The sequence below is a fragment of the Lates calcarifer genome, linkage group LG21 (genome assembly GCF_001640805.2).
Source record: "Lates calcarifer isolate ASB-BC8 linkage group LG21, TLL_Latcal_v3, whole genome shotgun sequence".
Lineage (NCBI taxonomy): Eukaryota > Metazoa > Chordata > Actinopteri > Centropomidae > Lates > Lates calcarifer.
In genome coordinates this window covers 27,483,964-27,499,392 of record NC_066853.1, presented here as the reverse complement: position 1 = coordinate 27,499,392, position 15,429 = coordinate 27,483,964, and the positions used below count along the sequence as shown (strand labels likewise).

General features: G+C 41.1%; 1 protein-coding gene across 1 annotated transcript; it reads left to right on the top strand.

Moving 5' to 3' along the window:
• phf12b (PHD finger protein 12b) lies at window positions 1-14,318 on the top strand. The gene is made up of 15 exons (XM_018700950.2): window positions 1-728; window positions 1,033-1,214; window positions 3,503-3,575; window positions 3,714-4,170; window positions 6,674-6,794; window positions 6,894-7,026; window positions 7,158-7,322; window positions 7,785-7,928; window positions 8,651-9,386; window positions 10,323-10,403; window positions 10,573-10,719; window positions 10,857-10,952; window positions 12,181-12,263; window positions 12,361-12,499; window positions 13,121-14,318. The coding sequence occupies exons 1-15, from the start codon at window positions 663-665 to the stop codon at window positions 13,591-13,593; spliced, it is 3,096 nt and encodes a 1,031-aa protein (XP_018556466.1). The 5' UTR covers window positions 1-662; the 3' UTR covers window positions 13,594-14,318.
• The last annotated feature ends 1,111 nt before the right edge of the window (window positions 14,319-15,429 follow it).

The window sequence follows — 15,429 nt, the reverse complement described above, 5'->3', positions numbered from 1 at the left end:
TGTTCGCGGTTGCGCCAATAGGTAGAGGATGTTGCTAGCAGCCAGTGTAGATGCACAGCCTTTTTCCACAACAATAACACCAACAAAATTTGCATCTCCAAGTACCCGATTTTGAGGATTATACTTTGCGAACGCTATCGGAAACCGTGCATTGGATCGTGCCACGCCGAATTTTCATCTGTATTTCTGGCTTCGTCTTCTGTTGACAATGGGAGCGGAGGGGTTTGCAAATTTACAAGGCTCCTTATTGCCGGAGCAGAAACAAGAATCATGGCTGGCCAGCTAGGCCGCAGATGGATTTTGCAGCCAACAGCAACAGTCTATTAATACAAAATACTGTATGTGGGCTTGGCACTAGCACATAAAAAGTTGTGCTGAGCAGTCGGTATTCTAATCACACAATTATCATAAATTTTTGTGTCTTTTTCGGGCCAGCAGCCCAAGCTAGTGAGCCCACTAGCTTCACAACCTTGACTGGTTAACGTCTTGCCTTCGTAGTTAGCTCCTTTAGCGAGCTAACGATAGCATAGCATCGCTTGGCCAGCCATCAGCTGGTCAAAAACATTAGGAAAATACATTTACTGTGGGATTTACTCTCATCGTTGCGTGCCCGGTAGGCATCTGTATTGCAAATTCCTTTCGTAACTTCTGCTTCTGGATGAATGTGGGACAAAATGGAGACCCCGACGATTGTGTACGATTTGGATACCTCTGGGGGCTTAATGGAGGTGAGGTTGTTCTACTCGAAGGCCGTGATTAAGTGAAACATTTCATTATCGATAATGTTTTACTAACTTTTCTATCATATTAATTGTAGTCATCATCATCCCACCGTAGCGTTTTGTGACGCATTTCTTGGCTCGATAATTCAGTAGTTGGGGTCGGTAATGGAGGCCATAAGTTAATATTACCGCTATGCCCAAGCTTAGCATGAAATGGCACAGCCAGCAGAAAGCTGCATATTTTCTAACTTTGTAAACAAACAATCAGACAGGGTAAGAGTCATCTCATACAACTAAACGACTTTTACAGCAAATCCAAACATTGCTGGCGCCCCCAAAGTCCGAGGAGGTAGAGAAGAGGAATCGGAAGTTGGTAAGAGACGTCCGAAGGAGCGGCAGGGCCACCAACCATGACACCTGCGATAGTTGCCGGGAGGGGGGAGACTTGCTGTGCTGTGACCACTGCCCTGCAGCATTCCACCTCCAGTGCTGGTAAGTCACAGTTATTTGAACAAAAGATGCTGAATGCACAGAGACACGTAATGCGTCTCTTAATACATGCTCAGTGTAAAACGGACTGCAACTTTCGTCCCGTTAGCTACTTGCATAAATACTTCATGCTTGCTCAGGATTGCTCTCCTGATAACGTTACGCTTTGTTGTTTTTAGTGCTGCAGAAATGGGCATTTGCCATGTTACTGTAAGCATGCAAATGAATTCCTGCGCTGGCAGCGTTGAACGAAATAAAGATATTTTACCAGTCATTATGTTCAGCTCATGTGCGCTTCACAAATCCGCGGTTATTTCAATGAAATTTCAACGTCAGCCATCGGTGTTTCCCCTCACATTCACACTGTACCTGTCATACAACTGAACCGAAGAGGGCGATAGTGAGTCTTGTGAAGCAATTTGTAAAGTAGAATTTTAGTTTATAGCGTTGCTCGGGGAATTGGTTAATGCTGAATTTCCATCACACATAACCCCAGCTTGAAACGTATCTTCGAATCACATTTCTGGCATGTTTTATATGACCAAAGACACACAGTAAACTTGAAGTCTATTGAATAGAGTTTGGTGAGCAAGGAGGGCAACTGCTAGCTTGATCTGTTTCAGTGGCAAGTAACTCCGTAGCTAACTGTTATTTTTCCCTTTGGGGAATTTGTGCCATTTGATATATGGTCTATCATTCGTTATTGTAAGCCGTGTAGTTGCAGACTTTATAAAGAGCGACATTTGATTTGTTTTTGTCAAAGAAAAGCATGCTAATAAAACGTACAGGGTCTAAAAGAAACGTGTGCATGTAGCCCTGAAAGTGGTTAGAATCAGCATGCAATCGGTCCTCCCCTCCTGTTGTGGCTGCAGCCAGTGGAGCCATTGCGGCTAAAAATGGAGTCGAGACTGCCTCTGTTTACAATATGGCGACCTCCCTGCTCTTTTTCTGTTCCACCGCCATTTTGCCAACCTTTAAATTTAAGCTTTAGGAAAGAGCGTTCACAAAAACACGGACGAAATGTTTTGTCATTTCTCTGAAATGGAGTAAGGGCATGGCGGCGTTTGTTGCTGATATATCGCAGAGGTCGTCCCTTTGTAGCACTTCCCCGGTGCGCTTTGCATGCTTCTCCGTTTAACATCTGCTCTCATGATTATTTTAACTTTGGCATTTGGTCGGATTGAGTTCAGACTGTCACTTGGAAACGACTAGACACGTTTTATCTATATATGGTCTGGCCTGTGAATTCATCTGTGGCTTCATCTACAGTTTTGAGTTATTTCATATCCCTGCATATTGTGAAGAAAGTTGCTGCATCAATGTGTATTCTCTTAAAGGCACTATTACAGAAGTCAACTTTTGATAATCTTTGCTTGTGAATAGGAGATTTTATGCTGTAGATTTGTCCTGGCTTTAGATGTGTCCTGCTAATTATGTAGTAATCATAACATTACCCTCCTTGATGTACTGTTCTTATGCCTTTAACACCATCTCTAATGCTGCTTTTATGTGTTATTATGTCAACAGAGACAACTTTTACTATGGCTGCATTTATTTTTCCTTTGTCTGAGCATGTTTTACAGTTTTCGTGAAATTTACTTTGGTCATTCAGCTGGTTACTGTATGATTATTGCTGTTATATGTACTCGGTTAGAATATTTAAAATCATGTTTTATGGATATTATCCATACCATAATTCTCTACATCATAGATTTCTTCAATGGGCAAACCATATACTATACTATATACTGTTCTCCATTGGTGTGGATATTTTGTGTGGGTTTTCTATTTTTTTGTAAGATCTCAGTTGTTTGTAGCATTGTAATTCAAATGAAATACATGGGAAATGTAATTACTTTAGACATTGTCTGTTTATTGTTATGTAATGATCAGTCTAGTAGGTAGAGGCTGAGTGTGTTTACTAGTTGAGTGGTAACAGTTTTTTTAAATGATTATAGTGTTAAAAATATAGTAGTTTTATATTAGTGTTCAATATTTACTTGACAGCATTTATTAATTTCAAATCAATAAATGCTGTCACTTGAACATTGGATAACTAGTCTAAGTGATAGACTTTATTTTCTTATTGTAGCTAATAAGAAAATAATTTAATGTTCTTCTATATAAAAACATGTTAAATAAAAATTAAAAAAAAACTTTTTAAATTAAAAAATGATAATGTAATTGTGAAACATCATGACTGCATAGACAGATATAAAATTATTATGTTTATTACATTTCTTCCATTAATGATCAACCTGGTCACTTAGTTTTGTATTTTCTTACCACAGTAACCCACCACTAAGTGAAGAAATGCTTCCCCCAGGGGAATGGATGTGTCATCGCTGCAATGTACGGAAAAAGGTGAGAGGCAGGTCTTTTCAATTACCTCCCCAATTCTATGTCAATGTTACTGTCATGCTGTTGTCGAAATACTGTAAAATATCTGTACGCTGTATATACAAATAAATCAGTGTCTTTGTCTTTGGATGCTTTCGCCAGAAGCGGGAGCAGAAATCAGAACAAACCAACGGCCTACCAGAGAGGTCCTCGTCCAAGCGCTCTGCATCCCCAGCCGTGGAGCTTGAGATTAATGCTGGCCCACTGCGGCTCGATGGCCTGCCTCCAGGGGCTGGAGCAGCGGGACCAGGTTTACGAGTGGCCCAGGTACGCCTTTTGGATCGCAGGACAAGCAGTAGACCTAGCAGCCGGCCTGGGACACCCACCTCCAACACTTCATCCACCCCAACCCCGTCTGAGGAGCAGAATGATGGAGAGGAGGAAGCAGCTGAACCTGAGGATGAAGTTCAGGGCACAGAGCTTGACTGTGCTACATTGTCTGCTCCAACACCACGCCTTCTCAAGAGGCCCTTTCAGCTGCTAATAGCAGCTGCTATGGAGAGAAACCCTACACAGTTCCAGCTGCCCAGCGAGCTCACCTGCACCACTGCACTGCCAGGTCAGCCATTATGAGTACCTTAGCTTTCATAGTGAAATAAAAGTGTGTTTATTTTGATCAGTTCAAGTGTTAAGGTGAAGTAAAAGGCTCCTCAAATTACAAAATAGGGTGTGGAAAAAAATGGGTATTCACAATGTAGGTCTTCTGCAGTCCTTTTTTGGCTGATTTCTATATACTACTATTGTGTACATACTAAACATAGATGAGATTTTGAGCATTATATTGATGACATATAATAGGTGATTAATTGTGACCCTAACTAGAAATAAATAATGGAAGTTATGGAAAGAAGATGTGGAAACAAAGAACAGCACCTGAATGTGTCAAGCAAGTAAGAGTTTTGATACATAATTGCAAATCTAAGTTAGAGCCCCAAACCTATAGAACAAGCTGCCTGAGAAAATCAGGTCAGCAGAATCTGTGAATATCGCTTTTCCTGAGTTTATTTGACTGCCCTTTTTGCTGGCATCACTATAAATGATTTGATTTATTTTATTTGCCCTGACGGGCCCTCACACCCGGCGCCCGTTGGGGGACTGGCAGCCTTGGGTTCAAGTTGTACGATGTCGTTTTGCAATTGCATGACACTTGGACACAGACCGAATGAGTTAAATTCACATACTGTGCCCCTCAGTTGGATATTTCTTTCACCTGCACAGATAGAGCCTAAGAGCAGCTTATTCCTCTGTCCTTTTCCCCTCTTGGCTGGTTTTAACTGCGATAAATGTCTCTGACTTAAGGTGAAATGGATCTTTGTCCTGCAAGTCATACAATGTAGTTCTGAAATTGCATGACTGTTGGGCACAGAACAACTTAGTTAAATATCACTTACTGTGGGGCTGCTTCATTGAAAAATTCTAGGGGGCACCCTTAAGCCATTTTCCACACCCAAGACCCACAGCAGATATCAGGTTCCATGACTTATGACATACAGGCCAAGTTTCGTGAGCATCCAAGCATGACTACCATCTGAAAAATGCTAAAAGTAATTGAAGGGTGCTAGAGAGCTGCTATATCATGCCCATGGCCAATTGTGATATCAAAAGAATGTTTGACAGATTCTGTGCATCCTAAAGGCCTAGGGCTGGGCTATATGGGAAAAAAATCATATCAAGATATGATTTTTCATGTTGGTTGATAGCAATATATATTATGATAGAAAGCAAATCACTATTTATGTCGAACTTAAAGTTTCCTTTTTACTCGTGTGTGTGAAGACACCATAAGGTCAATTTTAGGGCTGCCCCCTAAATATCGACTATCTGATGCATCAGTCGAGAACATCCTGATTAAACTCACAGAGTCAGTGGATGAGTTTTAGCTGCCTCACAGTTCACACACAGAGCACTGCAGGAGCAACAGAGCGACAGACTGTAAACTTTACAACCACATCTTGTCTTAAAATGACCAAACCATAAAACTAACTGTGGAGTTAGATACTTGATGGAAACTGAGGACAGATTCTCTCCGCTCCGGTGTCAAGTGAGAGGTGTATGCTGGTCACAAGAGCAGACACAGCTAAAGCTGAAACTACAGGTGATATGATGAGTTAAAGGCAGCTGAAATAACTGAGCTATGACCAAGACGCCAACTTCATGTCTGCAGTGTATCCACTATATATATTTTAGAGCAGTGGCTCACCTTTTGCAAAATACCCAGTTGAGCCAGAAGGGAGAGAGAGAAAGAAGAGATAACGAGAGCAAATTGTAGAATGAACTCTTAAAGGTTAAGGTTAAGGTCCCAAATCCCACAGAGTTTTTATCAGTTGCTTCTGTATACCGGCTCTCTGTACCTGTCAGTCTAAAACATTAGCATGTGTGTTTACTCCTGCGCTCTGTGCTGTGTGCATCAACCTAACCAGATGTGCTTCAAACTCTATTCCAGCCACATGATTGGTTCAGCGAGGTGCTATTCTCGTCATCATTGGCTTTTCATACTGTCTGTCAAAACACAGGTGGAAATAGTTCTATCGACGTTGTTATCGACCACGTCTCATAGTCTATCAAGGAAAAGTTATATCGCAATGTATATCAGTATAGTTTTATTCCCCAGCCCTATAAAGGCCTGAACAATGAAAATTGATGCAGAAAATCCTCAATTGCTGACTTCCTGTTCAATGAAAAATTCTCCCAAAAAATGTGTACGTCCACAATGATGAGAGCCTTACCTCATCAAATTTCATGAAAATCCAAGGACCTTCTTTCCACAATGGCCTCCGTTTGGGGGCGCCATAGAGCCCGCTGTCCACGCCTGAGCCCAGTCACTAAAAAATAATGTAATTTTCACCAGGTCTGAGGTGTGCCAATTTTGGTGAGTTTTTGAGCATCCTAAAGCCCTCAAAATGTGATTTAGTTAGTGGAATAATAATAATAATAACAATGATAATAATAATAATCTCTACAAAAACAATAGATTCCTTGCACCTTCGGTGCTTGGGCCCTAACTATTGTTAAAAGGATATCTGGTTTGGGTTGTCAAATTTTCCTATCATTTGGAATTCTAGGCAGCAGTAAACGGAGGAAAAAAGAAGAGCTACTAGGGAAGCCATTCCGAAGGCCTCAGCATGAACTGGATCCTAATGGTCTGGTCCCTCTACCAGTCAAAGTCTGCTTTTCATGCAACAGGTCAGTAGTATCAGTTACAGTGCATACACAGATGTACACACAGGCCTGAAGTGTTTCATATCTTTAACTGATGTCCTTGCATTTTCTCTCCCTGCACAGGAGTTGCAGGTTGGCTCCACTGATCCAATGTGATTATTGTCCCCTTCTGTTCCACATGGACTGTCTGGACCCCCCACTCACAGCTTTACCTGCTGGAAAATGGATGTGTCCAAACCATGTTGAGCACTTAGTGGTAAGAAACATGGTCTTGGCTCAGAAATAAACAAACTTTTTTCCTTGCAGGATTTCTTTCTTTTTAGTTAGTTTGTTTGGTCTACAACAGAATAATTAGTATTTCATTTCAAATGTTTGTCTGGTGTCCAGCTGAATCAGAAGAGCCTGAGTCTGTCCAGCCGCTGTCAGCTCTTCGACCAGTTCCAGGACAGGATGTCACAGCATGCTGTCAAGTTGGACTTTCTGCGTAGAGTCCATCGTCGGAACGCACCCAACCGACGCACCACCCTCCAGCACAACAAGAAGACCATCAAGGTAGACTGGCTTCCTCATTGTGCAAATATAGACAGCCTAATGGCAACATATTGTATCCCAAATCCAGTACTCTTCAATGGGCAAGTGTGTGGGTTAGACTTGTAAGGGGTGTCCTAATGGTGCACAGATAGAGTGAGGGGAAGTTAGTTTATGCAGTAACTGAAATTTGTATATTTCACAATGATAAATTGGTTCACAAATTACAAAAATGTATTCTTATGCATTAAACTTATTAAGATTTCCTCTTGCTAAATACTAGAATAATGCAATAACTCTGGAATAATTCCATTGACACAAATCTTAATTGTTCAACATCATGTGAAATTACATTTGAACAAGAATGTACACGTTGGCCGAGTACCCAAACGCAGTCAATATGTGAAATAATTATTCAGATACATAAGAAAATGTTCTGAAAGTAAAGCAATTCAGTTATTTCTAACAATTACTGTTTGTTCTCAGGTTCCAGATGCCATTAAGTCCCACTACCAGAATCCTCCTCCCATGCTGCTTCCTGCAGGAGTGCACCAGGTGGAGCTGGTTTGTAGTGGTGTTCCTGAACATCAGCCGTCAAAGCACCTCACCACAGAGGCCGAACAGCAGGAGGTAGGCAGAAGAACTTGAGTTGCACACAGTGCATAATGTGTGTTTAGAAAAAGGTTTTAAAGTTAGCTTATATCTTCTGTGTGGATTTGAAAGTTCAGTTTAGTTTAATTTTCTGGCCCTGTCTTATTACCATGACAGAATAGGCAAGACACAGAGGTAAGTCTTGTATGTTGATCCCACAACTGTTTTAGTAGATTAACTAAGACCCCTGTTTGCATACATAGCTGCCAGCTACACAAGCATTAGCCTGAAAAACAATATTGTGTATGAGCAAGATTTATTTCTCTGCAGTGGCAGTAAACGCCATTCATGGGTCTGCTCTGCCACATTAAGAACTTAAAGGTGCTATGTAAGTTTTGCATCAAACTTTCCTTTACTTGCCTCCAGGGTTGGAAAGCAGCACTAGTGCTAACTCTTGTTTTGCTTCTATTTTTATCACTACTAGTACTGTGTCATAATTGATACAGAATGTGTTTGATGGCCATGCAGGTAGAGGCATTCTTTGCTTTTTTCCTGAGAGAACAGTCCTGCACAGTGGCTTCAAAAAGTATTCAGACCCCCTCACTTTTTTGCACAGTTTTGTACATTTAATTTTAAATAGAAAAAAAATGCCATTTTGATTCTTAATGTGGAATAAATGCTTCATTAGATAGGACAAGCTTCTGTGAGGGATTGATGGTTGCTTCTTTTGTAATAAAATGTGGTTCTGCTGTGTTGAACAGTGGCTTCAGGATGTCATTGCCCTCCAGTGCAGCATCATGCGACACATATCCATCAAGCAGAATGCTTCACCCACAGCATCCACCCCGTCATCAGTAACATTGCCAACAGAATCAGAGTCTGAGCAGAAAACCAGTACTAAATCTTGTGCAACATCAGAGGGCATGAAAACTCAGGCCTCTTCAGGAAGGACTTCTTCCCCTGACCTCTGCTCTAAACCCTGCAGTACACCTGCTGACCCCCAGGGGGCCTCTCTTTTAAGGGACACCCCAGCTGTTTGTCAATGCAGCATGACACCATGTCAGAACTGTAGGAAACCCAATGGACCTCTGGCAGAGGAGTGTCAGCCTCCCAAAGCCAATGGACCTGTAGACTGTAACAGTTCCTCAGACACCTGCAGGCAGGCTGACCTGCAGTGCAGAGTGAAGCCTAGTACAACACCCCCAGATTCAGCTCCTACCTCTGGTCTGGTGAACCACATAGGTGCAAAAACGGTTAAAAAGGAGCCTGAAAGCACTACAGAGGTCTGTGCTCAGAAAAACTGCCCTACTGCCCTGACGATATGGCCCCATAGCAGCCAGCAAAACCACAGGAACCAGACGGTGCTCCAGGAGGCGTGTATGAGCAGCAATGAAAAACCCTCCTACTCCATCACCAGCAGTGCCCGCTCAGACACACCACCTAAAGGCAATCAGGAACATGACTCAACCAAGCTGAGATCATCATCACCTACTCAAGGTACATATGCATGAAGCAATAAACCTCTCTCCTCTGATTATTTATTCAGGTCCATCTTAGCTTCTCTAGGGATTTCACAAACCCTTAAACAACATAGCAGTCTGTATATGACTACTCATGCCGCTTTTTTCATCATTTGGTCTGCAAAATATATTACAAGGTCCCTTTTATTTGATATTCTGTCATGTTGAGTGGTAGTTTTGAATAATTTCATAGCAGCTATTTGGAAAGTGATCATACCATCATTGCCAGTAGTTAAAGCTGCATAAAGTTAAGCATGCAGTTCTCTTCTGGAAGAAATATATTGACAACAGGCATACAGTGAAGAACAACAATTTAAGAATGAGTCTTTCACCTCATTCCTGCCTGATTTCTGCTTTGAATAAATCTAAGACTTATTTGTTATTTGTGCTTATTATTGTGCTATTTAATTGTATGACATTTTGTAGAGGTAAGTAATCTTTTGTGTGGGCACACAGAACCGTTGCTATGTTTCATCTGCCTAGTTAAAACATGGAAAGCAAGTGATTATAAATTTCACAACTAAATGATGCAGAAAGTGATTCATTGTTGCAAAAGGCACGCCATTAAACACACACACACACACACACACACACACACACACACACATATGGTACACATATATTGGAACGGTGTTAAAGCAAGTGTGTGGTCATTTTTGCAGCTTGTTAGTGTTCAGACATTTCCACTTTACACTGTCACTGAGATACACTGGCAGCCATACTACCATTTGTTTCAAGGTGAGATGAGATGGAAAGATGAAAAACACATTTAAATAGTTAAAGACATAGTTTAGAAGAGGTTATTGTACAGAAATGAATATAATTCCCATCCACTGAAATGTCAGTGAACAAACCCCCAGGTCAGTCTCAGTTCAGTGATTACATGTCGTCCCTGCATGTTTGTCCTCTACAGATATAAAGGCTGGACCTGGACTAATGGACTCCATCGCTAACCTGTCCAGCTGTATGAAAGATGGAAAGGATGATGATGGAGGTAGATGTGTAAACTCAGCAGTGAGATCTGGCAATACTGAACCATTGTGGTATTGCAGAAATGTCATGTCTGTAATTAAGCAAACAAATGGTATATTTCAAATGATCCTGTGTGTGTGTGTGTGTGTGTGTGTGTGTGCGTGTGCGTGCGTGCATATATGTATGTGTAGGGATCGAGCTGGACAAACTGGATGCAGAAATGATCAAGCTCTTGGCCTGGCAGAGGATCCAGCAGCTTTTCCCCCCTAAAGCACCTAGCACTCTGCTTCCCCCAGCAACCAGCAATGCCCCAAAAACTCCATCACCCCACCTTGATAGTAAGACACTAACTTACCTCTGACTGCTATTCAACATGTTTTCCATATTTAATTTCAAAATGATTTATAAGGTTTTAACAATAAAGTGTTTTCTGAAAGCATTTCAAACATTTCAAACCTGAATGTCCTCTCATCAGGTCAGAAGAAGGTGCAGGCCCGGGCTGTCTTCTACCCACTGACAGGAAAAGGAGGAGCTGTCAGCATGTGTTATAGGACGTTATACATAGGATCTGGTAAGATGCTGTGCAGACTATATCATAGTGACTTCAACATTAATGTGCTTCTGTAGATGAGATATTGTAAATAGTTTTACTAATACATATGTACAATGCCTGGTACTAGCATGTTGACTAGGGTTGAATATCATTAGAATTCAAATCATTCGATCAGTCAATCAATTTAGATACTTTTATAATACCAACTGAAATGTGTCTGTAGCAGCAACTATAGAAAACTCGAATTGTGAAATCTGGCCTCAAATACTTTATCAGTTTTATACTCTATTTATTTGATCAGTTTCTTATTTTAAGCCAAACATTGTCATCATTTTTTGGCGTGTGTCCCCGTACTTATGACACCATGCACATTTTATGTGTCTTCATTCAACCAGAGAGGAGGTAAAACTAGACAGTAACTTCACAATAAAAAAGAAAAGATTACAGAAGAGTAAAAAAAGGCAGAGGTACATACCATTGCAAGAAAAAAGTATGCAAACCTTTTGGAATTACCTAGTTGTTTGCATTAATTGGTCATAAAAATGTGATCTGATCTTCATCTAAGACACAACTGTAGACAGGAACAAAGTTTGAACCCTTATGCATTTGGCAGAAATAACCTCAAACAAGCAACATATTCTGTGTAGCAACATATCAAATCTACACAATGTTCAGGAGGAATTTATGACCGTTCTTTGCTGAACTGCTGTGGCTCAGCTATATTGTTATGATATTTGCTGTGAATGGCTCTCTTGAGGTCATTCCACAGGGTTAAGGTCTGAGCTTTGACCGGGCCACTCCAAAGGGCCGGATATTTAGGGTCATTGTCCTGCTGCGTCACCCACCTTCTACTAAGCTTCAGGGACAATAGCACAGTACTAAATTTCACTCATAGATAGATTGTCTAACTGTGGGCTAGTAAATATTCAAACTTTTGTAACCCTTTCCAGTTTTATGCAAATCAACTTGTTGATCATAAGTCTTCTGAGATCTCTTTTTTTTTTTTTGTGGGGCATGGTTCACATCAGCAAATGCTGCTTGTGCGTTAACAGCTTAGAATGTCATGTCTCAAAATGGCCGCACCACTAACTTGCAAACTTGCAACTTTTACAAATGTTCAGTGATGTTGTTTTTAAATGGCATTTAGACCAACATCAACCTAAAATTTGCAGCTATGTAGTTGATATCTGTGATGGTGTAGCATTGTATGAAAAATAACTTCTTGTAATTTTTTTTCTGCTGACAGGAGCTGACATGGATGTGTGCCTTACAAACTATGGTTATTGCAACTATATATCGGGGAAACATGCCTGTATTTTCTACGATGAGGTATGGGCTTTTTGCTTCACCACCTCTGCCAATTAAGCCCATGGTGTAACGAGTTGTTGGACATAGTATAAATGCTTTGTGTGTGTGTCACTTTTAGAATACCAAGCATTATGAGCTGCTCAACTACAGTGAGCACGGCACCACGGTGGACAACGTCCTCTACTCATGTGACTTCTCTGAGAAGGTCTCACCATCTCTACCCAGTGGCCTGGTGGCCAAAGTGCAAGGCATCATTCGTGAGTACATCTCATTCTTCCTCATCTCACCCTGCCTCCACATGTGGAGTTGCATTGTAAAAATCCACAGGTTATTTTGCTTGTTTGTTTTTGGTGGCACCTGTAACATTACACACAGTTCTGTAATTTTAGTTGATCGCTATTATGATGGACTTAAAAAAAGAAAAAAATGAGGAAGGAAGCCTTAGTGGAGCTGAGGAAGTTGAATCAGCAAGCAGCAGCCAACATGGCTGATGGTGATAAGGCTAACACACTTTTAAAGGCTAGCACACATTAAAGTTAGTAAAAAATAATGCTTAATTCTTCTACCAAATGAGTTATGTATCAAATAGCACTGTCTGCATGTTTCTCCATTTTTAACAGCTCTTCAAAAGTCATTTTAATCAAATTTTTCAAAATGAGCCAGACTTGAACATGACACGAACATCACACTTAGTTACCCCATGATGTCTGTTGCCTCCAATGGCATAAAAAATGTGTATGCTGTATTTTTTCTTCATTTTTGACACACAACTTTTACTACTATTCTTTCCTCCTTCCTCCCTAAATTGCATTGATAATGTTCACATGTTACTGTCTTATGGGTACCTGTTTCCAAATGTTTCCCTATATACTCTGCAGGTCGCAGTAAGAAGCGCGAGGAGGGTGAGAGTCCCAGCTCTGTGGTGGGTTTGTTGCCAGTTGGTGGAGTGATGAGCAGCCAGCCTCACGGCAGCACCGAGCTGTTGTGCACCTGTAAGGCAAGCAGTTCCAGCCTGATCGGAGGCAGTGGGGCAGGGTGGGAGGGCACAGCTCTGCTCCACCATGGCAGCTATATTAAATTGGGCTGCCTTCAGTTTGTCTTCAGCATCACAGAGTTTGCTGGTAAGCAGCCCAAAGAGGAGCCGACCGCCACATCCGCCACCAGTTGTGCTAGTACCACCACCAGCAGCAATGCAGCAAGCACCACTACCAACACCACCCCCAACTCCACCTCCACACCACCACTGCCCAGCACTGCCACAGTGAGCAGCCCTTCCAGCCAGGATGAGGCTGACACCGAGACTGTCCCTCCCCACCAAGTGCCCGTACTGCACTCCAACTCTGTTCCGTAACCCACGCAGGAAGTCCTGCCCTCCCTCCTTTTGTTTTGCACCTTCTGAGTCACAATGAAGGGAAAGCTGCACAGCTGGTTGGTCAACAGGGAAAAGTTTATTTTTTCATTTTATATCTTTGCATGAACTTGAAGTATTATTGACAATCTCTTCTGTTTTTGAATGACTGACAGTAACCTTCTTTTCACTTCAGACCATTAGGAGTTTGAGCAACATTATTTACCTTTGCTCAATTTTTCTTTTGCCAGTATATTAGTTATGTATGGTGTAACATTATTCTGTCAGTCATCCCATTTAGCACAGACCGTTTATTTTGTAGTACTGAATTCCATACATTCTAATTTCTTTTGCTGCTTTTGCACCACAGGTAGCTATATATGTATAAAACATATATGCTTATACACTATGATATATGTATATAATGTAAATATATATAATTCAGTGCCTCTCAATTGGAGAAACATTGGATTTCATGTAGATTTACCATTTTTTGGTTTTTAACTGTACAGTTCATGGAATTTGTGATACTGTGTAGAGTACCAGAAGTTTTGTGATAAAACTTGTTCGTAGTCTATATTTTCCGCTGTAGTCCATCTGTAAATACCGTATTGTTTTAGCACTCATTTTAACATCCTGTGCTGCTCTGTATATAAGCACTCTTTGTCTGTATCTGCTTGTCTGTTCAAACTTGTAAATACAGAAAGATTTTCTAAGAACAAACTCAATGGATATGTGTTCTCTGTTATTTCAGGCTTTTGTGTATTTTGATTTTCCATTTTCTGCTTCAAGTCACAGTCTTACTTAAGGTTAGAATTGAGTGCTTACTTACTTACTTACTAAGTGTGTCCAGAAAAGCTTGTGATTTATGTCATGATGTGTCCAAACTTTTTTCAAAGGGTGGCAAATTCAGTAATGTGAAAATGCCTCAGGGTAGCTGTGTCTTCTGACATACTCTTTAACTATAACAAAGTCAAACACATTATTTTCAATGAAAGGACAATAGCCTTATATTCAAATGGAAGTGTAGCCTATAGTAGGCCACTCGCGTGTGAACAGGTCTCCACAGAACAAGTGAACCTTTCACTAAAATCCTTACAAGTTCATGAAGGTGAGAAATATCTCTACCTTAACTATGGCTTTGACAGTGGACTGTGATGAGTAATAAAATATTAGCTGTTAACAATCAAGTTCAAAACATACAGTGTTAAAGCTGGATGTGCAATGAGTAGCGGAGTAGACGATCAGAGAGCAATCCTTTGTGTCACATCTACTGGCACACCAGCAATTCTTGGCTAATCTCATTCCGAAGTTCAACACATGGCATGCTGGAAGTCCAGGCATTGTTACAACCATGGTTTGGTTGAGCAGTATTCTGACTGCAGTGACTCACTGTCTCTTTCTGTCACAAATTCAAAGGTTTAAAAACACTCAGGAATTAAAGTTTATGAATTTCATATGACTAAGGTAGTTTAGATCATACTAATATCTGGGTTGCAGTGCACACACAGGTGTGATTTGAGAGTACTGTCATGTAGGTGGGGATCAGTTAGTCTGGACCTCAAGTGATTCTTGTTCAAGGTCAAAACAGGGAATGTCTCTTCACACAAATGGATCAGCATCACTGGGACCTTTCACTGACCTCATCAGAACATCACATTCATCTTTTAGCTATTGCTCTTCACCTCTTCACCACCACCACTGTGTCTACACTCTATCGGTGGATTTCCCTGTACAGTTCATGGAGGGACTGCTCTTTTAAATGATATCACAATGGCATCCTAAACCAGCCTAAATCCCAGCAAGGGCTGGTTCGATTAGTGTCAACAGCAGGCACCC

Excerpts from the sequence above, each read along its gene's own strand:
- phf12b (XM_018700950.2), top strand. The coding sequence starts at position 663 with ATGTGGGACAAAATGGAGACCCCGACGATTGTGTACGATTTGGATACC. Across the intron at positions 7,323-7,784 it reads ACAACAAGAAGACCATCAAG|GTTCCAGATGCCATTAAGTC; the intron begins GTAGACTGGCTT and ends GTTTGTTCTCAG. Across the intron at positions 10,720-10,856 it reads TCCATCACCCCACCTTGATA|GTCAGAAGAAGGTGCAGGCC; the intron begins GTAAGACACTAA and ends TCCTCTCATCAG.